The sequence below is a fragment of the Cyclopterus lumpus genome, chromosome 17 (genome assembly GCF_009769545.1).
Source record: "Cyclopterus lumpus isolate fCycLum1 chromosome 17, fCycLum1.pri, whole genome shotgun sequence".
NCBI lineage: Eukaryota > Metazoa > Chordata > Actinopteri > Perciformes > Cyclopteridae > Cyclopterus > Cyclopterus lumpus.
The window spans coordinates 17,994,652-18,020,061 of record NC_046982.1 but is presented as its reverse complement, the minus strand read 5'-3'; the positions used below and the strand labels follow the sequence as shown (position 1 = coordinate 18,020,061).

The 25,410-nt window shown below is 47.2% G+C and overlaps 1 protein-coding gene across 6 annotated transcripts in view; it reads left to right on the top strand.

Moving 5' to 3' along the window:
* LOC117746238 (partitioning defective 3 homolog) overlaps positions 1–25,410 on the top strand; it is a 181,566-nt gene that overhangs the window by 16,817 nt on the left and 139,339 nt on the right. For all 6 annotated transcript variants that reach the window (XM_034555254.1, XM_034555253.1, XM_034555252.1 and 3 more), the window contains exon 2: positions 9,627–9,728. In XM_034555254.1, coding sequence (XP_034411145.1) covers positions 9,627–9,728 — 102 coding nt within the window. The remainder of the gene's footprint in view (positions 1–9,626; positions 9,729–25,410) is intronic.

Here is a 25,410-nt window from a genome sequence, read left to right as displayed (position 1 = left end):
GGCCGCAATCGAATGCAATCTGCAAATCCTGGTGCTTCGTTGCCTCTGGTTGAATTAGCAGATGGATGCGGTTGATTGCATTGACACGCTGCGTTGCGTCCGGTGCAGAACATTCCAGTAAACCGTCGCGCAAATCCTTTGCAGACTGTCCAAAATGACTCGTCCTGCATTTACAAACTCCACCCGTCCAGCACTGAATGTTTCCGCCCCCCAAAAAAAACGCCATATAAAATCATATGGCCCACTGCTTCTCGTTGCCCTGCCGCAGTATCGATAACCAGCGATACGGCGACAATCTGATACACGCCGTCTCCAATGCAAGAGAGCGGGTGATTGTGTTGCTGCGTGTGTCCTCTTTCAGGTCTCTTTCAAGAGCCGGACAGCGGACAACGTGTTTTTTGCGCGCATAAAATGTTCCCACGCGTCCGCACACGGGTTCAGGGAGCACAAGATCGGAGGATCAGGGTGTTGGTTGAGGTGCGGATGAGATGCGGAAACACCACCATGCTCACAAGAAGAAGACTCGTAGTGGGGTCGAGCCGGGCGGGCGCAGGTATGTTTGAACGTTGACCTTTTTGGTGCTCTGTCTAACGTTACTTACACGGCCATCTTTTTACAGACGCACTCATGCCTATATTTTTTTGCCACTGTAAAGCCCGATCCGTTTCTGATCCTTGTTTGCTGTCCAAGTGCAGTTGAGGGTGAACAAACTTGCGAGTGAACCGTGCAGCGGCCAGAAAAGAAAAAGCAAAAAGAGCAGCCGACATTTTCAAGCTGTTGACGACGGCGAGCAGTCGGGGACCGATGAGGGCGAGAAAACAAATGAAGAAACTCTCTATTAAAGTGACATTTCTGCAGGCCAAGTGGTCAAGTTTATTGAAAACTGTCAATGAAATTCTGTGTTGACACCGTGTTGACTCTCTGCCCGAAACTCCGGATCGCTAGTTTCCGACACACCTGTAGCGGTCGCCTCCGACTCGTCCGGGCTTTGCTCTTTGTCTCCATCTCTTTTTATCTGTTGTTCTTTCTTGGTTTCCCTCCAGCTACGTAAAGATCGATAAAAGGATAAAGCTTCCTCTTGTCTCCTGGCTCAGACCCTTCAGTAACCCTGCGAGGAGAGAGATTATTTTTCTTTCTTTCTCAGCTCTCTTGCTTCCGCTCTCTCCTTTCAATGTCCCTCCGTCATGCATGGACGTGTTTCTTAAGTCTGACCTCAAAATGCTGAAACCTCAAATTGTCTGACAGCAATTTGTCAAAGCACCTTTTACAATTGAAGTTTTTGTTCCGCGGCAAAAGTTCTTAGGCCTCCTTTTCGAGGTATTCATCGACTCAGGCAAATGTGGACTGTTGCCCGGTCTGAGCTTTGCCTTTTTAGGAAAAGCTGTCTTAGGAGTCGCCCGGATCATTTTGAATTTTGTTTTACCCCAACTCCGACTTGATTCTGATCCCTTCTCGTTGTTGAAGGATCAAGAGCAGTTGGGCCGGAGGGTTGGCGGCTGGTGTAACCGTAGACGCCACTCCGACGTGTGTCTTCAATTTACCGGCCCGTTTTTTAAATTTATTTTAAGAAACCAAACTCGACACCAATCCTCTCCGTGCACCAGGAGACTCAAATGAGGCTGTTGGCGTTTTGTGGCCGGATTTTGCATTTAAGAGGATGGCTTTCAATAGCATTTTTAGCATTTGCTGCGATTTCCTCTTCTGACTGAAAGGATTGTCCACGCAAAGAGGAATACATTCTGTCCATAAAGTAAAGCTGTCTTAAATTCACGTCTGACGTTTCTAACAAGTCTAATTTAGTCTCTCTTAATGCTCACTGGTTGCTGTCACTGTGAAGCTTTTTCCCAAATACCATGAACAAATGCTGTGATGCCGTGACGGCGGAAAGACCGCGTCTCACCTGCTGCTCCAAAAACGCTAAAAACCGTCACTAGACCACAGCAGCATTGACCCGGTTTATGATTTTTAGCTGCAGCCAAAGAACACTTAGCTCCGTGGAAAGCAGAGTCAGAGGTGGTTTACGGTTACGTGTTCGGGCCTTTTATCTGCGGGCCTAATGGAATGAAAGTGACGATTCGCTCTGATGAGAAGGCCTTCATTTGTGAACGTTGCGAGATTAGATGGTTGCGTTCTAACCCGCGGAAGAGCCAAATATAGCCCGATTTATTTAAGCATGGGGACTTCTCTGAGCACTGTGCCGGGGGGGGGCCTGTTGAGTTTCCTCTTCAATGCACCGCATGAATCCAACAGCTATTACCATGCGAATCGCCGACGGCCCGAAGAACGACATTTAGGTGTCCCGCGGCGATGATGCAACTTCATGGGCGGAAAAAGCTCGTCGAAGGTTTACCGGCAGCTGCTCTGTATCTGTGCCTCTAATTGACGTGCAGGTTCAAGGTAGACCTGTACCAATACAGTAACACTTGGCTCGTTAGGTCTCCTTTTTGTGAAAGAGAGACATTACGGAGGACATGTGTCCTCTGGTTTTCCGGGATTGCTATTACAAAAACAGACGTCCTAGATACCTTTTTTGTTAAGGGTGCTCGATATGATGAGCACCCTTGAGCGGCCAGCCGCCGCCATTTTGAAGAGCCGCGTGGAGGCAATAGATGTACGCTCTGGATTTTGAGCACCCGTTTAACGCATCGCAATAAAGACGTGACTCCATATGTACAGTTTTTTTTTTTTTTTTTTTTTTGGAAAAGTGAAAATATGATGAGCTTGCATGTGGCTTTATACAGTTTGTTGCCAAATAGTTTAAAGAGGCAAGATTAAGGTAAATACTATAGATATATTATTTAGATTATAATATAGGAGGAAACTGGTAAACTGAAGAAAATAAAGAAAGTAAAGCTAGGCAGTCCGATTCTCCCTCAGCCCTCTTCGCTCTTATCTCTTTGTAACTAGCGTTTGGTGGGAAAACACCAGCTTCCCTATTGATCGGATTGATTTTTAGTTAACATTCAACCTGTGTGAAGGTCGTGGCGGCGAACAATGTGTTCACCTGTTGATCCTAAATGCCTCCACTAAGCTACCTCCATGAAGACACTCATCTATGATGACTCGGCGATGTGTGCATGTTTGTTATTGTCCTGAGTTCAGATGGCACTTTTATGATGTGTTGCAAAAAGATGGAAACTCCCTGAATGCAAACGGTGGTTCTCTCTCAAAAGCTGAAAGTCAAGACCCTCTTTGTTTTTTCTGCTGATTAATCGTACCTCGGTTTTAATGTCGGCTCGCAGGCGGTGTAAATTTGGACTATTTTTAGAGCGCAGTTAAACTGTCAAGCGGCTGCCTGTTTCGATCAGATACGCGTCCGTCTCTGAATGGCGACATTGTTCCGAGCGCTCGACCTGATGCCATTCGGGGGGGCCGCTTGCTTCTCTCTGGTTTCGGTCTCTGGGGTTTTCTTCCCCCTCCTCCGCTTGCGTGCTTTTCCGAGACCGCGGCCGCATGATTAGTGGCGTCGATGGGACACAAAAGGGTGAAGCACGGACCGATTGAATGCTGGAGAAGATTCATCTTTCTGTAATTGACCAGAGTGTCTTGATTATTAAAAATGGCATAATAATAATAATTTAAAAAAGTTCTTAGCAGGACTTCGCTGAGTTTCTTTTCCATTTCTTTCATTTTTATTTTTTGATGCCAAAGGCATTTTCTCTCCTAGTGTTTGAGGAGGAGGAGGAGGAGGAGGAGGAGGACTCTAGGATGCAGCCTCCTCCTCTCCTCTTCGTCTGTATTTGGGTCTCCTTCGTTAAAACCTCTGTCCCATCCACACTGAATACTTGTAACTAAGGACCACAGCCTTCACACACACACACACACACACACACACACACACACACACACACACACACACACACACACACACACACACACACACACACACACACGGTCCTGCCCGGCTCAGCAGGACGGGGTGCTGGTTAATTCTGGCATCAGTCCCGGCTCTTGGATTCCACTCGGCACTAACATGGAGAGGAATGTTTGGCACTTGAATCGGGCAGTCGTTCATGTAAATGCTGACACATATGACAAACACACATATTGGGCTGTCATGGTGATAGAATCCCCCCTGCAGCGATTAGTATTATTATTTGATCAACAGTATGATATGCGCTGTTACCCCCCACGTTGTTTGCATATTACTTCATGTATCTCTATTATGAGCTTTATTTTTTGGCTATTATTATTGTTTTTCAATAGATGCACGCGGTTAAATACAACACAGAATAAGCGCTAATCCAAGATGGCGACGGCAAAATCGCAGTACTACTGTCCACTACATCCACTTCTTCTATGCCGTCTGTGGACCAGTAACAAAAAGGTTATTGCGACAGCTGGCCTCAAAAGTGTTGTAGTGATATTCTTCAATAAAGCCGAACAATACTTTGTCATGAAAGTATTAATAATGCCTGTAGCACCTTTTTTAAAGATCAATATATCCACCAAAGTGTCAGAACTTTAAATAGTGTCCTCTGCGCTTCAATGACGGCGTCTTTTTGTGCCTTACTTTCAGCCTTGCCACGACCTTGCAGCGGAGGTCAGGTGCAGCGCTGCATTAAGTTATCGCCTCTTTTTAAACACCCGACTTGAGGTAACAAGTAGTAGTTGAGCTGTATTTATCCAGGGAGGGTTCTCTTCCTTTTCTCTCCTTCCTATCCATTCCAGCATTCAACACCTTTGTTTTTTTTTTTTTTTTTAAACACTCTGAGAAGCTGGAAACTATTGACCCAGCATAAAACCCAGTTTTGCACCTCATGCATATTTGTTCTTCTTTTTGCATTAGTGATATTTAAATCAAAAATATTTAATTTGCAAGTTTAGCTCACGTATTTATTTCTGAAGTAAGCATTTTGCCCTAAGATAACTTTAGTTTTGAAAGGGACCACGGCACTGGGTTCTCTGCATCAGTGCATTGGTATGTCGTCGACAACCAAACATAACAAAAGAGAGATCGGCAAAGCATCAGGAAGTGATTTCCCCATTTCCTCCCAAGTACTGCAATAAAACGTTGTGCACGCACACCCCCTTGACATGAAGCGACAACAAGCCTACCGTCTGCTCTTAATCCATTGTTCATTAGGGCTGCCTGCTGTGAGGATGAAGCATGTGATTGTATTAGAGTGTGTCTCTTGGTGTTTATTTTTTAATCGCCACAAGATAACTGTCACTTTGTCTTACTTTTAGCAGCTTCCACCATCTCATTCCCTTTTAAGTGACTTCCTCCTCCCGCCTTGGTGTAAAATATAAACCCTCCCTGCTCTAAGTCCTAAATCTACAATCACTTAATTATTCTTTCAGATGTTCCATGTGTTTTTTTTCTTCTCTTTCTTGCTGCACCATTCATACTAACCACACTCCGAAGGCTGCAGCAAAATATTATTATTATTTTAAGCAGTGGGAGAGTGACAACTTGCGAGTGAACAAGAAATGCTGTTTGATCTGCTGTGAACCCGCGTGTAGAAGCGGCGCCGCAGGGTTTTTATTCATGGAGCCGGGTGGATCGGCGAAGCATTCCCAGAGAGGAGCGATGCGCTGCAGCAGTTTATCACATGAAACGAGCGCTAATGTGTGTCAGGAGTAGGACGATGTTAAAGTTTTATAAGGACAAGGAGGGAGGGGGAAGAGGGGGAGACGGGGAAAAGAAAGGGAGAAAAACAAACTCCTCCGGTTGCAAAAAGAAGCATATTGAATGTATGGGTGTCTATGCTTTGTGTGTTAAAGCTGCATTCTCTTTACTGACCAGCAGGGGGCGACTCCTCTGGTTGTATTGAAGTCTATGAGAAAATGACTCCACTTCTCTCTTGATTCATTACCTCAGTAAACATGAGTTTATGGTCTCAATCTCTAGCTTCATGTCTTCTTCAATACAGCATGATGCTCCATTTAGAGTCAAATAGACCATAAAGCGGGGTATTGTTTAGCGCGGGGCTACAAGGTGATTGACAGGTTGCTACCCTACCAGAGTCGTACTGGTTGCAAAATAGCCAAGATGGCGTCCGGCCAACACTGAAATCGAGGCTTCAAAGCGACAGTGCACGAAACCAACGGGGGACGCCACGAGGACTGTACCCACTTCTTATATGCAGTCTATGGTTGAATCGAATCGGACTTCCACCAGGTCCCTTTGAGGTCCTTGATCTCTTTAGTTGAGATATCAAATCTACCTGGATTTAACCCTTGCTTTTTAAAAAAGAAATTTTTTAAACAATTAATTGATTCTCATGAATGTGCACAATGATAGGTGAAGCAAACCGCACATAATTAGCATCTTCAGTGCCACATTATAACAACGTCTCAACACAGCCACCTGAGAAGAGCTTCAAACGCCTCGAAATGAGAAATCCTTCAGCTGTTTAGCAGCAATCATGTTTGGCTGACGCCTTCCACTAAAATACAAAACAATTTTCCACAAAGCAAAATCAATTCAGTTGTTTATGAGATTACTTCCCAGGTCGAAAAGAGCGGGCGTCGTCCTTCAGTCGCCGTCGCTCAGTCATCAACCTGTGTGTCATCGGACGAACTGGAGGAGGACGTGGTGACCTCCTCTTCATCCGGCGGGACAACGTCCCCGACGCTGCTCTGCTCCGACTCCTCCGACTCGGAGCTCGTCCCGTCCCCGACGCTGCTCGGCTCCAACTCCTCCGACTCGGAGCTCGATCCGTCGCTGTGCGCTGCGGCGGAAGCTGACGGGGAGAAATTCACGGAGAACAAGTCTCCAACAAGACCGTCAATGTAGTCCTGGATGAGACTCCATTCTGAGTCGTCGACGTCCGAGTCGAGGCTCTGCCATTCCTCTTCCCCCATGTGCTGCTGTAGGAGATCCATTTGAAGGCGTTAAGAGTGGATTCCTTGAAAGAATACGCAACATATAGGTCCATTTATATCATCGTTAGCTGGCCTACCTGCATGTCCATGATTCTATTGTTGTTGTAGATGAATTCAAAGCTCATCAGACTGCTGTGCAGGCAGAAGAGCCCCAGCAAAATGGAGTCGTCACCGTCGCCGTAGCCGTCGCCGTCGCCGTCATCGTTGTCGTCGCCGTCACCGTAGCTCAGGTTCTTTCCAGCTTCACAGTCGCTCTCATCCGACAGTGGACCTAAATCTTCCAGAGACATTTTTGGTGTTTGTTTTGTTTCCCCCCCCAAAGTCCCCCAGCTGAACCTCTGAGGCTGCATGGAAATGATCAGAATCCGTGTTGCCACGATAGATTCGGACTGTCGTGCCGGACAACCGTGCGCCTGCTTTGATTTTTGAAAAAAAATGCTTTTTGAGTTCTGGACTGTTGGTTGTCTACTTCCTTGTTTGGGCATATTCTGCTTCCTGTTTTGCAAATGCACACTGATGGTTGCAAACCTCAAGAAAACAATGGTTTTCGCGGGCGCGATGGGACTCGGTGGGATCGGCCCCTTACGTCACTAAAAACTGTTTCGGAAAAATAAATACATGATGCACAAAACCTTTCATTTTATGGTGCTGTTGCATCGCAGCAGGTTTTTGCTGTCTGTTACGTAATGCCGAGACAAGGTAGTTTTGTTTGTATCTGTGTATGTGTGTGTGTGTGTGTGTGTGTGTGTGTGTCATGCTATAACCTTGTTTACTATTTGGCACCGGGACATTTAGCTGTGAGCTATTTTCAACCAGATGACACACTAACACCACACAACATTCTACACAGTCTTTGATGTGGCCGGCCCTGCCCAGTCCCAACAGACACACACACACACGATATGCACTTGATAAAGGCAACCACAACACATAAGAAGTCTACACACACACACACACTGTATAGCATCACACCAGTCCTCGGGTCTCCGGTTTGGGAGCCTCACGTGTTGCGGTTTGAGTGCTCGGTGGTTTAAGGCTCCGTTCGGATGTCTCAGGGCGCATGTGACGCATACAAAAGTTTGATTATAGTGCACACATACACACACACACACATATATATATATATATATATATATATATATATATATATATATATATATATATATATATTATTTTTTTCATTTCATCATGTAGAAATAAAAAGATTTCCAGGAGATTTTCCGTCAGTCAAAACCAAAAAAAGCTGTATTGTTTTTAGGCTGTATTGAATTAAAAACACACATTCGTCCGCAGTGATTTGTTCACGGATGCCGATCCGGTGAACATTGGCCACCTCCTGCGTTTCTGGGTCAGATCACAACTTTACAGCTTCGCTTTGATGGGTCTGGAAATGCCTAGAAAGAGAAGAGAAGAGAGAGAGAGAAAAAGTACAAAATGCAAACGTGTCTCCAAAGAGAGGCTTGGGATCTGTCTGTGAGCTCCATCAGCTGGAATCGACAGGGTGTCCACGTCTGGGGGGGTGGGGGAGTTACACAGAGTGACAGGTTGTCACGGACGTCGGCATCTGTCACGGCGGTGTGACAGTCGGCGTACGTGGCCGACAGGAAACGACTCTCAGAAAATACTAATCGACCTTTCTCTCTCTCCTCTCTTGCTGCCGCATCCTCTCGTTCCTCCTCCTCTTGTAGCTGAAAAAACTAATTCACACTTTTGCACATCTTTTACCTTCTTTGTTTTGCGTGGACGTTGCTCGTTGGAAACATTGAAGGACGACTTAAAGACATGCACATATGTACTTGTACGCACATGTGTGGTAATCTGGCGTGTCGAGAGCCCCCCCTGTGAAATATGTGAAATATTTTCTGCCGTTTCTTCACCCCGAGTTATTTGGCGAGTTGAAGCGCTGCATCGTGTCTTTATCCCTCTCTGATGTGCAGCAGTGGGCTTGAAACTGTACAAGTGGGTGATGAGGCTGTGACCCTCAGGGCCAAAGCAGTCACGCCTCGACTCATTACTTTGTCAGTCGATGCCCACACACGTTTTATTTTTTATTTTTTTTACAGACTCATACTAATATGTTCACTCTACACTCTTCTGTCTGCGGGGTTTTCATTGCGTACGCATTTTATGTTTGTGTGCATGCCGACGTTCTCGCCCCAGCGTCTCCAGTTCACATTTACGAGTGCGTGTTTACTGTGATGAAAGCAACCTTTTTACGGCCCATTTATCATAAAGCTGTGTGTGTGTGTGTGTGTGTGTGTGTGTGTGTGAAGCACTTTGAGCTGTAATATTGTACGCATAGGGTTACATAATTGCCCCTGGTCCCACCCCCCTTCTCTCCCTTTACTACTTTTCTTCACCTCCCCTCTTCTGCTAATCCGACGTGACCTTTTGCGAGTTGTTATTCATGTCAAAACGTTTTACAAGAAATTAGACTGTTGTACAGTAGCTGGGATTCCCCACCCCCCCGGCCCCCCAGTGTGTGTCCTTCATTGATGTGCCAACAATGACAAAATAATTGTTGTGCATAATCGCTTGTTTTGAAGTTCGTACAGGCGGGGACGCGTGTCCGATTTCAGCTTTTATTCACATTTTGTGTTTATTCTCGTCGCTGCCACCTGTCAAGATGTTCTAAAACCCTTTAATCAATCCTAATACTGACTATTATTTTCTGAGCTGCTCTGGCGTTAAAAAAAAAAGGTTTATTTTCCACCCCTCATTATCACGTTATGTCTGTTTTTGACGAGTGCTCATTAAAAAATCTTTCTTCTCCCGCCTGTGTTTTTCCCCCCCAGGATTCCAGTTACTGGCTGCAGGTCCATCGGGTGGAGCACGGCGACGGCGGCATCCTCGACCTGGACGACGTTCTCTGCGATGTGGCCGACGACAAAGACAGGGTGAGTGACGCGCGGAGGGTCTCAAGGGACGCTGGTATATATATTTCACATCACACTCCTGTAGCTTCAGAGCCTGAGCTCCTTGTTGACGCTGACGACACAGAAGAAAAGGAAGCGTTTGCCTGCCTTCACCGGGATGACGGTTTGTGTTCTGCTAAAGCGGACGCATAAAGTCCAGAATGCAAGGTCACGTGCAGGCACCGAGGCCTGCACGTGACCTTGGGAAATAATTTGTGGTAATTTTGGTGTTAAAACTCGCAGTAAAGCTGTTTTCTGTTCCTGTTGCACAGGAAGTGCTTCCTGACCAATCGGATAAGAGAGTTTTCTAGCGTACCAGAGCGGCTCTTATCCGTGGGTCAGGTTTCATTCATGGCGCCGTTTACCGTCTTTGATCCGTGGATGTCTAAAGGACTGCAATGCACGTGAAGCTGACTGACAGCCGGGAGGGAGGTCACAGGGTCACATTCTCTCTACTTCTGTCAAACATGTCAGGAGATTCCCTCGAAAGACGGTTGTCTAAGTACACGTTCCATCAAGCAATCACTTCCGACATGAGTGAACAAAGTCAAAGTTACTACCAGGAACTTTGACTTTGTTGTGGAACAGACTCGGTGTAATACCGATGCCTCTATACCACCCACAGATATTGAGCTTGTCGGCGAACAGGAAGTGAATGCCGATTCCCAAACTTGTCGTCTTCATGAACGTGAATAATTGCTGGTATTTTAAGTCTTTTACGACGGGTTGTAGATCCAAAAGTAGTAATATAAAAATGACTTAACATTTGTGGTCAAAAACTGGCAGGAATAAGTAGTCGTCATCATCAGAAGCTACTTGGAGGAGACGCTTCTTCTGCCTGATGACGCAACATTAAACGATTCTCTGTGACACTGAACGTCTTTCAGCTGGACAGAAATCTCATCCCATATTTATCGAGGTGAGGTTTATTTTTGGAGAAACGTTCCAAGATTTTTTATGTGAAATACAACTCTTTTTAGAATTGAGCTTAAAGGTTAAACACATTGGGTGGCCGGCACGCTCTCTTTTAACTCGTGTGTGTGTGTGTGTGTGTCACACGTGCATCATTCTCTCCCCGTCCCTGCAGGCGTTTTCCACTGGGATGTCCATTTAGAAAAAAAAAAGTGTGTCATGCAGAGTGGCAGCCAGTGAAAGGTTTCCATCAGCAGCGAGATGTCTGAAGCAACACAATGTGGTTCCTCTGCTATCTCTCATTTCTATTTGTTTGAGTGCCGACCCCTGACCTCGGTTACCTTCTGATGGCGGTCGGTGTTGTCGGGTGACGTTCGACACAGCTGCTGTTCTGGGGGAATCGAATTAAGCCACGACTTTTCTTTTATCGTGTCCAGCAAAAAACTAATTAAATTAGAATTGCACTGAATTAATGTGATTTGTCTTGAAAGCGTGTGTGTGTCTAGAAGCAGCAGGAAGAGAGGGTGCAGACAAAGAGGGAGATGGAGGGACAAAGTAACTCAACTGCTGTACTTGGCAGTTGTTTGACTTTTATTTATTTAATTATTTAATCTCTTTGTCACAGATGGCAAAACGATATTCAGAGTTGTGTTCCAGCCTAAAATGCAACGATCTCATCTCACGCTATCATGTGATTTATCAACTCATTTACGCCACACAGAAACAACAATAACAACAACTGTACTGCACGTGTGCAAACGGGAACCTGTGGCTAAATGTTGCTAATGCTACACTGAAGCCTGCAGGAGGAGAGCAGGTTAGAATGACCAGCTGCATAACAGGTTTAACGGGGCTAATGGGTTTAACGGGGCGCTGCGTAGAGTCAACATCACGATGCGTTCAGGGTCCTTGCTTTTTGGGAAGAAACTTGAATGAATGCAGTTGTTTGAAGGGTGTGTCTTTAACTTCAATATGAGGTGGAGGGAACTGGACTTTTTAACACGCCAGTCTCTGATCGGTGCTTGGCATCAGCCAATATGTGTGACGTCACGTCCAAAAACTGCATTCTTGTAGATGGAAGTCTCAAGCAGACGGAACGGTGTAGACGTGGCCGGAGAAAGAAGGAAGGAAGGAAGGAAGGGAGAAGGAAGGGAGAAGGAAGGAAGGAAGGAAGGAAGAGAGGAAGGGAGGGAGGGAGGGAGGGAGGGAGGGAGGGAGGGAGGAAGGAAGGAAGCAAGCAAGCAGCGATGAAGGAGCCATGAAGGAGTCATGAAGGAGTTGATAACAGACGAGTGAGCGATCGACTCTGTGTGCCACTAAGCATGACTGGTGGTCTCCTGGCAGCTGTGACTCATCTCTGCCATTCCACAGGAGCTCTTTTTAAAGCCCCCACCCCCCACCCCCCACCCCCCCACCACCACCACACACACAGGGACACTTTTATTAGCCCACACTGGAATGAAACACGTCGGCTGCATGTTGCCTTCACTGAGGGGAATACATGTGTACTCTGTACATGTATTTTTAGCGCTTTTGGTGTGTGTGTGTGGGTGGGTGGGTGTGTGGAAGGGGGGCTGCATCTGTGAAAGTTATAGGCACACAATTGTGTGCGTGTGTTTTTGCGTAGTGTACCATCCATGCCAGGAAAAGTGTCTGCTTACCGAATGTTTTACCAGATGCCATCTTTCCATCTGTTGATCATCCTTCCTTCCCTTCTTCCTTTCCTTTCCTTTCCTTTCCCTCCTCCCTCACCTCCCCCACACCTTTCACACTAAGCGAGCAGCAGGAGCCTGACCTCTACTAACCTCGGCCACTAGGAGGAATCCACTTTTTTGGCACCTGGATCTGCGCTAGCTCAATTTGTGGCGATCGTGCCGACACCAATGTAATGATAATACTTGTCTCCGATTGGCCGGCTGGTATCCAACAGTATCGCTTGAATGTAGTTCTGATCCGAACTCTCACCAAGCTACTAAATCAGTGCATTGGGTGTATAAGACTGCAGGTAACCATAGCAGCAGCCAGTGAACAGATACTTATTTTTCATACTTTTTTCATCCCATTTTTCAAAATAGTGGATGTATTCACACAATAAGGGATCCCTCTGAATCGAAAATAGTGAGAAGTTAGTTCTGAAAAGGATATTTTTTTACATTATCACACTGATACGGATTACTTCCTCTGACACGTTCCCTCGATCAATAAACATTTGCAGGTACACTTTTTACACCTTTTGTACGTGTATTTATCTTATGTTGTCTAAAGTCTAAGGGGCCGTAGGAGCAGTTTGTACCAGCTACTCCCTCGCAAATGTGCACACACTTTCCAGCTCAATTACACACACACACACACAGACACACACACACATACACACACATGCACGCACACCGACATACCCCAGGTGTCCGGTGACATGCTCGTCCCTACACATCCTCCTGCAGCGATGACACGACCCTCAAATGTTGGCAACTGGGCTGTGCCCGACTGTGTGTGTGTGTGTGTGTGTCAGTGTGTCAGTGTCAGTGTCAGGGTGTGCCGCACAGCTGCGCCCGCTGCTACTCCATCACTGCCAGGTCTGACCCCGGTCAGCGTGGTGCCCGGGTGTGCGACGGACGGTGTGCCGCTGTTGCAGCTCATCATATTTGGCTTTTGGTTTGCAGTTGGATGCCTCATGTTTTTTTTTTTTCTTCCTTTTTTTTTTTCTTCCCCTTGTTTTCCCTTGATCCGGGCGATATCCTGGTCCGAGCTCAATATAGACGCGTCTCGCAGCGTCACAGACAGACAGACAGACAGGCAGACATGCAGACAGGCAGACATGCAGGAGACAGACATGCAGACAGGAGAGGCCGTAAGGTTACATAAACCCAGAGGAGTTTCTTAAAACAACTCCTTCTGTCGTGTCGCGGACCGTCAACAGACAGCCGGGCTGCCAGTCACATATTTGTGTGTGTGTGTGGGGCCCCGTGGGGCGGAGTGATCTGATCTCTGTGGTCTCCGTCGGGTGAAGTGTCTCACCTGTCACGCTGCTGAATAACGGCGCGTTATTCACTGACGCAGCTGCTTTCTTTGAGGTTCTCTTCTTCCAGAGCAGAAGAAGGTTTGATGATTTCAAGGGATATTTACTTGTGTTTATTCACTCTTTGTGTTTTTAACTGTCATCCCTCCACCCCCCCTTCCCAAAATATCTGGAACAATTCGAAGCGAAGATATTCCCGTGATCCTTTTTGGCGCTGTGAGGTTCTGCTCTAATCCCTCGGCCGCACGTTGCTCTGGAACAAGCTGCAAATCGAGATTTTCTTGCGCCGTCGTATAAAACCGCAATCGGAATCCGTATTTAAGTCGTAGCAGATGAGGGCAATTACATCCTTTCAACACTTGGCGGCAGACTTTCGCTGGAAAATAATCCTCCGCCTCCATCAGACCACAGGAGAAAAGGGGGGGGGGGGGAAGAAGAGAGTGCAGCTCCCAGCATGCACAGGGTGAGAAGTTGCATCCCAGACGAGCCGCCGGACCTCGTCCTCCTCCTCCTCCTCACTTACAGTATGGAGTCTGTTTTAGCTGACGGCCATATAAAAACCCACTGAAGTGTTTACAGGGAACGATCTTGCGTCTCTTCATTTGGACCGTTGCGTTCTGTAGCTAATATTGATTTTTATTTTATTTTTCACAGAGATGCTGCGAAACTGAATCCTGCCTGTAGCCTCAATATTTACAGACGCTGACTGATGCAGAATATGGAGATTATTATTATTATATATTTGATGCGTCACAATCAGCAAAACTGGCTTCTATGTGCTCTTCTGACTTTTGTCTTCTCCTCACTTAACACTTGAAGTCTCTTGCTTTATGTTGCTCTACCTCGTGAATGGAGCACTCCTTTTTTGGGGGGGGTTGTCCTCCCCTGCTTGGTCTAGATTAGTTTATTTTGAACTGCCATGGTGGTGTATTCGGGAGGCCGTTGTTTGATGCCACATGGGCCTAAACGGCACGGTTCTAACTTTAGAAAGGGAACGCGGCCGCGCGGGCCTCCTCTCCGGCGCTGCTGTGAGGAGGATATTGGTTCATCCCGGTTCCCCGGGTGGAAGCGGTCCACCAGCAACATGTTTGGGATGGACAAAGAAGAAACAAATAAATGTAGAAAAATAAATAAATAAAAACAAGCTCCTCCCACTTTGGACGTGTATAATGTCGTTCTCAAATGACCCTCCGTTCTTCAGACTGCTGCGAAATGGCTAACGCGTCACTTCCTGCCTACTTCCTGCCTACTTCCTGCCCGGTCAAAAGACATTTGGGCAGATTTAAAGTGAATCCAGACAATTTCTAATCAAATGTAACTGTCCCCCCTTCCCCGATGAAGGGACCGAACCCCCTCCTCCGGCCCAAACATCTTCCTGAGTGAGCGTTAGTGATGACCTCATTTATTCCAGGCTCCCCCCCTCCCCCCCTTCCTTCTCCCCTCTCTCCAGCCTCTTAATGAGAACAAGATGACAACTTTATAGCAGACTCGGCCGGGTGACACAGAAACGTCTCTCTGAGAGGCTGGCAGACGCTAGATATGGTGTGTGTGTGTGTGTGTGTGTGTGTGTGTGTGTGTGTGTGTGTGTGTGTGTGTGTGTATACGCCCATTACAAAAATATATCCGGTACAGTTGGTATGAACCAAAACCCAAAGATATTCAATATGTAATGATATATAACAGTAAAGCTGGAGATGCTTTGCCAAACAGACATCCAGTTTGCTGCGGGCGTCCATGTTTTCCCAAGTTTACAATATCAACACCAACTGGGAATTATGGATTTGGTAACCATGGTAGCAGCAGGGTCTCCCCCCCCCCCCCCGATTTTGAGAAGCCGGTCAAAAGCCGTTGTAACTGCTGCGGTTTCATCCGACATATCCGTGCACTTTGCTCGTTCGCGAAGTCCATTGAAAAGAAGTGATCGGTCGTCATTCATAACACGCGGTGGATATGCAAGTCTATTATTAATGAGGATAGTAATGATATCGGTGGTTTTCTTCGTGAGCTCCTTGAAAGAACATGAACGCACACATCAGGAGCATCAACGTGTAAACTCCTATCAGCCTCCGGGGTTTGTCTCCCCCCCCCCCCCCCACACACATATACTTCCCCGACGTCGGTCCTGATGATGCAGGATGTCAACCGACCAAAACGGTCCCATTGACCAGCTCACCTGTTTTCTTTAAAGGAATCTTGTGTTATGATGACATGTGATTCACTGACCGTTCACTTATTTCTGTTTGTCATCGTCACCCCGAAGCTCCTATTCGCCCTCGTCTCGCACCCGTCACGCAACAATTTGGAGCTTTGTTGTGAAACGATACGCAGGGCTTCTTGCGTCAGAGTAATTGCATCTGAATGTCACAGCATTATAAGATTTACGATGCTACATTTGCTCACCGTTGACTTGCAGGGTGAACTTTTTTTTTCTTTTTGCCCGAACAAGCCCTCTCCTCCTTTCTCGTCTCTCGATCTTTGGAAATAATTTTATCGTTTGGGGCTAAAACAAAAAATCGTTTCTGAAATGGCTGCGTGTGTTTAAACACGTTCAATAAGTGTTTTTTTTCTTGGCTGGTCGCGTTCCAACAGCTTCCCTTCTCGTGCTCTGCAACAGGAGCTCCTTCCAACGCGAGTGAAGAGGATGTGCAACGGTGTCCCCCTTGTTGCCGTCGGTTGCTGTGGCGACTGCACCGATGCATGAAAGGGATTCAAACACACACACACACACACACACACACACACACACACACACACACATACGTACACAAGAGATTTGACCGATTAAGATGTTCCTGAATAAGCCGTGTGCATAAAGACCCGAGGTTTCCTTGACGTTTCCTTCAGGGGAAAATAGACGTAAAGTTTTGAGGGCGGAAAATCAAAACGCCACATGTTGATCAAGATATCCAGATACATTCAGAGTGTTTTTGCAGGTGGTTACTCACGCAGGCTTTAGCACTCAGCGTTTCACCTTGAGTAATGATCACCCACACAAACCCCTGAGTCATGATTACACGTGTGTGTGTGTGCATATACTTAATGCATGTAAAGGAAGCTTGTCCACACTCGTCGTGCATCTTGTTTTCCTGCTTCGCCTGGACCACGGCGGCCATAAGCGCACCGGTTAGCAGTGAGGTAACGTCCGCAGGCCATCATCTCCTTCTGTGGTCTTCGCGCCCCCCCATGCATGGGACCAGAGAACCCACAACACCTCTGAGCTCCACATGGCCTTAAATGGTCAAGGGGAGATGAAGCTGTGAGACGTTCACATTTCTTCTGCTCGACTTTTGCGAGAAGGTTCCGGACGATGAGTCTTGTGTCAGAGAAATGTTGGTGAGTTTACGTCTCAGGTTATAATACTGGCCAGATGATCATTTATATACTGGAAGATGATCTACATTTCTGAACTTATATATAAATATAAATATAAATAAATAAACATAGCTGGGTCATTCACCCGATAGCAACAGCTAGTATTAGTGCAGGGCTCCCCAGCAGCAGTGCCAGCTCATGCACCTCCGGCACCGGGAGCTTCCAGCGAGGCGACTAAATATGGACGGATCTGAAATAACAGGGTTTTTCTATCCGGGGGTGTTGAGCTGAAAGCGTGAGAGGTTTTGAGAACGGAAAGATGGTTCCTCTCCATACTTGAGAGAGCTGACAGACATTACATACCCAACCAGCATGTCCTGAGACGGCGATTTTGGGGCCGTTTTAAGACCTTATTTTGTGTGTGTGGGCGGGGGTGTAAAGTTTCCTGTTAGTGTCCACCTTTAAATGCTGATCGCTTACTTGCGTCACGGTTCCAGAATCGGGTGAATGAGTTTCAAGCGTTTGTGTAATTCTGTGGATTGAGAGGTCCAAATGTGAAAATCCTAATTGGCAATGGAGACTTTTTGTGTGCGTGTGTGAGGAGGAGGAGGAGGAGGAGGAGGAGGAGGAGGAGGAGGAGGAGGAGGAGGAGGAGGAGGAGGAGGAGGAGGAGGAGGAGGAGGAGGAGGAGGAGGAGGAGGAGGAGGAGGAGGAGGAGGAGGAGGAGGAGGAGGAGGAGGGGGGGTTTACTGGGCTGGCTTTGGGCTTTTTATCTTAATTGTGGTGGGAAAAGTGTCAGGCGGAGACAAAGACAATGTTTGAGGAGTCAACAGGAGTTTGAGGATTACAGCGGCTCACAACAGATCTAGTGTGTGTGTGTGTGTGATAATGAGATTAGCCCCCCCTCTTCCTCCTCCCTCTCCTCTTCCTCCTCCCTCTATCTATTATCTTCCCTCTGTTCATCTCTCCCTCCCCTGTGGCATCTGTGATATTTCTCTCGCTAAACGTTTTGCCGAACGCAGTTTCATCCAGTAAACTTAATACCAACGTGGACTTCATGTGAGTTTACCTCTGGGATCCTCACAGAAAAACTCTTCAAACTTTGACCGTTATGACGCTGAGAGAAGAGGATTCATACAAAAAGGCCTCCACTGCCCTCTGGTGGCCATGTTGCATCAGTGCAGCCTGCTGCCAGTCCTGTGCTGCCAGCCTTCTTCCTTCCCTGCAGGAATGGGAGGGGGGGGGGGGGGGGGGGGGGGGGGGGTGAGAATCACCTCCTGTGATCTGGAGCGACAGAAAGAGCTTTCCTCATCGCTTCTCTGTTCGGATCACTGGCGCTGACCCCTCCTCGCTGTAGTAGTGTTCATTAAAGAGCTAGTCTGCAGCAGTCGTCACGTTAATTCGCTGAAAGGGACCCGTGAGTTATCTTCCCCCTTGTAAAGGTTTCATCAGATAGTTAGGGCCGTTTTAGCTTTCGGCCAGAGGAGGGCGCCGGAGAGCCGGCCTGACACCCCTCAGGCTTGGAACACAACTCCCGTTTCCTCTGCAGTTCTTTTTTTCTACAGATTCTACCATGAGTGGCTCATAAATACTGACGCCTAGTTACTGGTAATGACTTATTAGCCGCCAGGAAACCGCCTGCTGATCTGCTTAAAGTGCTTCGGGTGAGATATGCTGATCCTGACCTTGGTTACTGGTCCTGGGTTACTGGTCCGATCCTGTTTTAGCAGTCCTAGTTTAACGGTCCTGGGTTAAAGTCCTGGGACAATCGAAGAGCGCAATGAGATTCTTCAGGTTCAGGATTGTTCTGTGGATTTGGTTCCAAAGCAAAGAACCAAACCACTTCCAGGTCCAGCTCAGCACGTCTTACATCTCTCGGCTCCCAGAACCGCCGTGCCCAGAACGTCTCGCACCGCGCACAGAACGTCTCGCACCGCGCACAGGGAGCTTGTAAAATGGTTTCAAGTGACTAAGTGGTTTAAGGTATAATATGCAGCATTGCCGTCCTGGAGAGTGAATGGAGAGAGTGAGAGAGAGAGGAGTTTATTTTGGGGGCTATTAAGCGCTACAGCACAAATAAACACACCCACACTGCCGCACAACCCTGGTAGTAAAGCAGCCTGAACATGTGGCAGCCTCTGAGCGCTGTTATTGACTGAGGGTCACACACACACACACACACACACACACACACACACACACACACACACACACACACACCTCCCTGCCAGTCTGGTTCTCACCACAGTGATTCAGCCCAGTTGTGGTCTGTGGGAACAGGAAGTGGTATGTGTGTGTCTATTTTGTGTGTGTGTGTGTGTGTGTGGAAAACATCAGCTTGTGAGAACAAACATCAGAAGTGAGACCACACAGTTAACAGTACGGACACATCGGCTCATAAATGTGTCTGTTTATCGGAATATTTCAGGCATATTTCTGGTCACATTGTTTAGCCGTACCCTGAGCCACAGCTCAGCTGCATCGGTCGCCACGGCAACCATTTCCAGCCCTGAGCTCGGCAGGTCCGTCTCGACGTGATGTTGGACAAAAAAGCATTTCTGCTCTCGGCCCACTTTTAGTGCCTTTTTTATATAATACAAATGAATAGATTGGAAACATCATGACGAGACTTCAGCAAAGATTCCCCTCCAGCAGCGGACGGTCAGAAATAAAGTGCTTTCCTTTTGAGCAACATTCATACGCGATTCATAACGGAGTCCATGGATTGCAAAGTAGACACTTAATATTATAGAAAAGCAATGATTTTTTAAAACACTGATAGCAGCAGTAAACCTGCCTGAGTCGCTGCCTCCTCTCACCACCAGGGGGCAGTGTGGCTTCAGGTTTGCCGAGGTCTTACCCGTCAGACTGTTGGTCCCTCAAAGCTCTGAGGCCTCCGTCAGGCTCCCCGGAGACGGTAGTCACTGTTACGCTGCTAGTCGAGTGTTTTCTTGGGAGGGCAGGAAGGAGGGGATTGTGTGTGTGTGTGTGTGTGTGTGTGTGTGTGTGTGTGTGTGTGTGTTCTTCCTTTGGGAGTGTGTACATATACAGGTGCATGACACAGTTACTCTGTGTGTGAGACAATTAGGCAGTAGACACACAGGAAGCATTAAACAACAAATGCCTTTTCTTACATTATTAGTGATTTTACTGCAGATGTGTTGTTGTTTTTTTAAACGTTGTATTACTTTGAAAACAATAGGCAGCATTGAGACATTGAATTCTTGAGTGATCTGTGAACGTTCCCCGCCCACAGCCGCCATCTCCCCCGTTCTCTAACTAATGCATTTAAAATTCGTACGGCGGGAAGGAAGCAGGCAGGATGGTGAGTGTTAGGGGGGTGGGGGTGGGGTGGGGGTGGGGGTGCATAAACAGGATGTTGTGACGTGATCTGCGCTGTTTGCGTAGTCGCTTCCTTCCACCGTCTGCGCTTTGATAGCCTCACAAATAATTCACCGTCGGGGGTGATAAATAGTTGGCTCATCTGCAGTCTCAGATTGTACTAAGACGAAACGTTAGCGTGAGCGCTCATTTCAAAGGATTCAATTTGATTCAAAAGGGGACAAAAAACACTGTGTGATATTAACATATTTAGTGTTTACATAAGTGTCAGTTTTGTGGCCCATCCAGAGACTAAAATACCTGAATGATCAAAGCAGGAGGATTTACAGGTCGCTCCTTTTTGAAAAGCGATTTATGACCGAGATGTTGAAGGGACATTATTACGCTCTGAATCTTTTGATGTTTAATAAATGCTCGGCATCTGGGGGTGTATGTGTGTGAAAGGGAGGGAGGGATCTCGATGCAGCAAAAATATTTCTCTGGGGAAAAAAAAAGAAAAGAGAGATGAAAGTAATGAGCCAGAAACACGATGGCAGCTGAACAGAAAAGGCTAGATGGACTTTTATTTAACTTTTCATTTGACGGCAGCATGACGGAGAGACACGCACACGCACACGCATGTTTTCATATTGTTGGGTTGTCTATACCCTGGATAATGCAGCCCTTTTTGTTCGGTGCTCTGTATTGTTTTGCTGAAATCAAGTTTGCACCAAAGATTTTGATAATCCTATCGAATAAATTTAAGACATTTATGAAGCAAAATAATTGTTGCAGCCGTGCGGCGCTGACACCCGGCCCCGACGAGGGTCTGTCCTGAAGATTCTGTTCATCTACTTAAAGGTAGATTTTTGGAGGTCACTGAATGATGAAAACGTTGCGCAACACGTATTCCCCCGAGAGGTCGACCGGCGGCCTCCTTCCCCGACCTTCACAGGTCGGAAGAAAAGGCGTCTGTCTGCGTGGGACAAATCCAATTCGGTGCAATCGAGCGGATCTCCCGGTGTCTCACACACACACACACACACACACACACACACATACACACACATACATTCTTACCGTCCGTCAATACAAACACAATGGACTCCTCGCTCGCCGAGGAGGACGGCGTTCTGTCCGATAGGCAGTGTACACAGATAGCAAATCCATCTGCCGCAGGTTGAGGGGCCTCCGGATGTGATGGAGGGCCCCGGTATCCTGCCATTCATCCATCCATCCAGTCACTCGTTCACCTACCTGGCATGTGTGGATAAAGCCCTCAGCGCTTGTTAAACACATTATAGCTAATCGACGCGTGCGTGTGTGTGTGTTTTTTCTTCTTGCGCGCTCAGGAACTAAATAAGCAGATTTTTTTACTTTTTGACCAATCGTGTGCTTTTCTTTCTGCCTGTTTTAAAAAATGTTTTTTATCAGATTCAACTTCTGAATCCTCCGAGCAGCAGTTGACCCAAGTGGCAAGACATCCTGTTGTTGTCTGATGTATGGGGAGGGGGGGACAATGGCAGTGGTTTTGCAACCATTGTTTCCATTTGTTACCAACTTTACAACAGCGAACGTCGACCTGATGTTTCGTGTGATGGAATATTAATAGCTTTGCTCAATTGCGGAACAGTAGGAATGTACATTCAGATCTGTAAAACCACACGTTTAAAGACAAAATGCGACAGTTTAATCCCATTAACCGAACGTCTGCAGAGCCTTCAGGCTGCAGCAGGAGATGAGATGCACAAAAGTGTACTATTTCTAAAATCACAATTAGACACACACTTGTCTTTAGAATCTTTGGTGCGCAAATCAAGTTGTGTATCTGAGGGAGACCTTGAGAGCAAGAACACACACACACACACACACACACACACACACACACACACACACACACACACACACACAGACTTTAGGCGGCTCGGTTGCCACAATAGAGACGCCGATGAAGACGATGATGCAAGTTTAGAAACGGAGTGTCTCTCTAACGAGCTCGGTTGTTATAACAGAGAAGTTGTGACTCTCTGAGCATGATGTAAACGGCTCCACCGAGTGCTCCACATCGGTGTGTGTGTGTGGGGGTGGGGGGGTGGAGCGCAAAACTGGTTATCAAACACACAGTTGTGACTCTTCGCAGATCACAAACATATGGTAATTTCAGCATCCGGGGGGAGTAATGTGTATCTTTAATCACTGTGCTTGTACTGTATTTGCATAAAACACGTGAAGGTGGAGAAGGTGCGGGTGCGCGTGCGCGTGCGCGTGTGCGTGTGTGTGTGTGTGGCATCGGCATCCAGTTCGTGGCGTTTGCTTTAACCCGCCGGGGGGAATAGATGGATGGCGTCAGGTAAATCCGGTGATGAAAAACGCAATAACCCCTCCGGTGCTCGTGTGGTCGTTTGCACTGTTATCGTGTTGGGACCGTTCGCTGCAAGCCGCCCGGCTCACTCGAGAGTGAATAGAAACGCTCCCGATCTCGTATCAAGCGTCTTTAATAATAAAATTAAATAAAAATAATGATGTTGGGGTTTTGGACTTCAGGGCAGATGCAATTAAACAACAAACATTGCCCCCGCCTCTAGTCTTTGGCATGTTTATTTACATTTTTTTTTTCCTTCATCTCACAGACTAAAAAAGAAAATTGTGAGATTACACGGTAATGAAAATACTTTGTGCCACCCGAGACGACTGTCACGGTCTAAATGCACACAAACAAGCCGGACGGTACCACGATAATAACGAGGGGCGGCCATAACTTCCGTCAGTGCTGACGCAGCGATGTGCCGATCTGCGCGATGGGACACGAGAAGCAAGCCTGCTCTCTAAACCTCTTTTTTAAGCAACGCTATTCCCGTGAGTCCTCTCGTCTCCTCACACGACCTGGAACTCCTGTTGCTCACAGCTCCGGCAGTCAAAACATGGGGAACGGACCAAAAGCTGACGAATATTTATGGGGAAACTTTTGCCAGCACTTCAATTACCTTGATCACCAGAAACATGAAAGTCACGTGTGACTCTGTGACGAGAGCATAAAGGGTTAGTTTGTATTTCTATTTGGCTCTGCGGGGATCTAGAAACCTTTTTGTTTTGATGAGAATCTGCGTAATGGGAAAGGCAGTGGCCCCCCCTGCTAACATGTTTTTGCTGCTTAACTCGGCCTCGCTGCAGGCTGCTGCAGTACAGTGTTAGCAGCAGAGATGGCCGCGGTGTCCCCGGGGTTTGGTGTAAATGAGATTTGCTGTGGGGATGATTGGGTCTGAGTCAGGCCTGGAGATGGCCCTTTATGAAATAACCTCTGCAATCTCTGACAGGACAGCAGGGGAGAGAGCAGACAGCGCACACTCTCACGTACGCCGACACACACCGGTGCTCTCGTATATGGGGGAAGAAAAGTGTGTGTGACTGCCCGGGGAACGGAAAGTAGACCCGACTATCTTTTGGCAAGTTCACCGAGACGAGCGCGCACGCGTTTCGCACATTTCTCTGAAGATGATGATGTCGTTTTGTTGTTTTTATTTATCTTCGGCTGGGATTCAACCCTGAAAACTGATTTCAGATTCAGATAAATCAGCCAATCAATAGAAAAACAACACATTGCGACTCACTCTAATAACTCTAATAACACCAGCCTGTACATGTACATGCGGTACAGGGTCGCTCATCAAACCCTCAGGAAGATAGGCACAAACAACAGCTTGCCTGTACTCACAAAAGGGACCACGAACCTACAATAACAGTCCACCCAACCACACCCCTACATTTAAAGCCGAGACCCCCTACCACAGATCCCCTTTTGTGTGTTTCCACAGTTTTATTTCTGCAAGAAAAGGCCGTGCAGGACCAGCCACACGTACCACTCACTCTTTGGAAGAACCAGAGCTGGGGAGTGGGGGGGGGACGACGACGACGACGACTTGCCTCTTGAAAATTGCCATTCTCACGCTTGGTTTTTCACACTCGCTGTCAGAATCATTTAGAGAGCAGTGTGGAGACTCACTAAGCGTTTTTTCTCTAAGCGCGTCAGTAATTGCGTTCTCTCTCTCTCTCTCTCTCTCACCGAAGAAAGCACCGGATGTAGCCGGAGGCCTCGTGTTCTTTCACCGAGGATACGTCTTCATGAAACGTGCGCGGCCGGGGTCCATCGACTGAACACGCACCTCTGTGGATACGAGAGCCTTACCTCCTTCTTTTTCCTTTTTTAAAATGCGTTTATATCTTTGTCAGCGGACATCGTTGCACTTTAACGGCGGCCGTAATAACGGCTATCCGTCAGGGAAAGTGCAGCACTGACAAGCGGAGCTTCAGCGCCGACGCCAAAAAAGCTCTTTGAGCGCGCCGTCCTCTCCACGCGGCCGGCTTCACCTCCTTTTCCCCCGGACGTCGACGACGACCGACTGATTGATTTCTCTCTCTTTTTAAAAAAAGATTAAAAAAATGTTGTATTGCTTTTTTTGACAAGCCAGATAAGCATGCTCGGTGTCAAAGCCCCTGCTGCGAGTAAAGTGGTGACCTCTATCGACATATTATACCTCCCTTGCTCATCTTTTCTTCAGCTCCGGATTTGACCCCAAATACTGAGTCTCGGCGCCCCCTCCCCGATCTTTTTCTTTTTTTTACACATGCTCATTTGTGTTTCTTCAATGTCTTTCTTTTCCACAACCTCCTTCCCTCGCTCTCGTTCTGTCCGACTATCCCCCCCACCCCCTTTTCATCTTCTTGTCACGGTAATTGGCTCAGTAAAAGAATTATGCAGACTTTTTTTTTCATATTTTTCTTTCTTTCTTTCTTTCTTTCTTTCCCCTCTCTCTGAAATCTCTGCCCGGCTCACGCGAGAGGAATTGCCCCGGAGAAGCAGAGCGGCGCTCTCCGTCCGTTTGGTTGAAGTGGAATTGAAACGGACTCGCCGCGCAGTCCTCTTTGAACCTCGTCTCTCGGCCTGCCCACTTCTATTTCTCTCTCCGTTCGTCTCCTTCGCTTTTTGTTTTCTCTCCGTCAGTCTATCTTCTAACCTCCTCCACCTTTTTTTTTTTAATGTCCATAATTGGAATTTTGCCTTTGACGCTGTCCAACTGGGAATCGGGGCGAAGTTCTTCATCACCG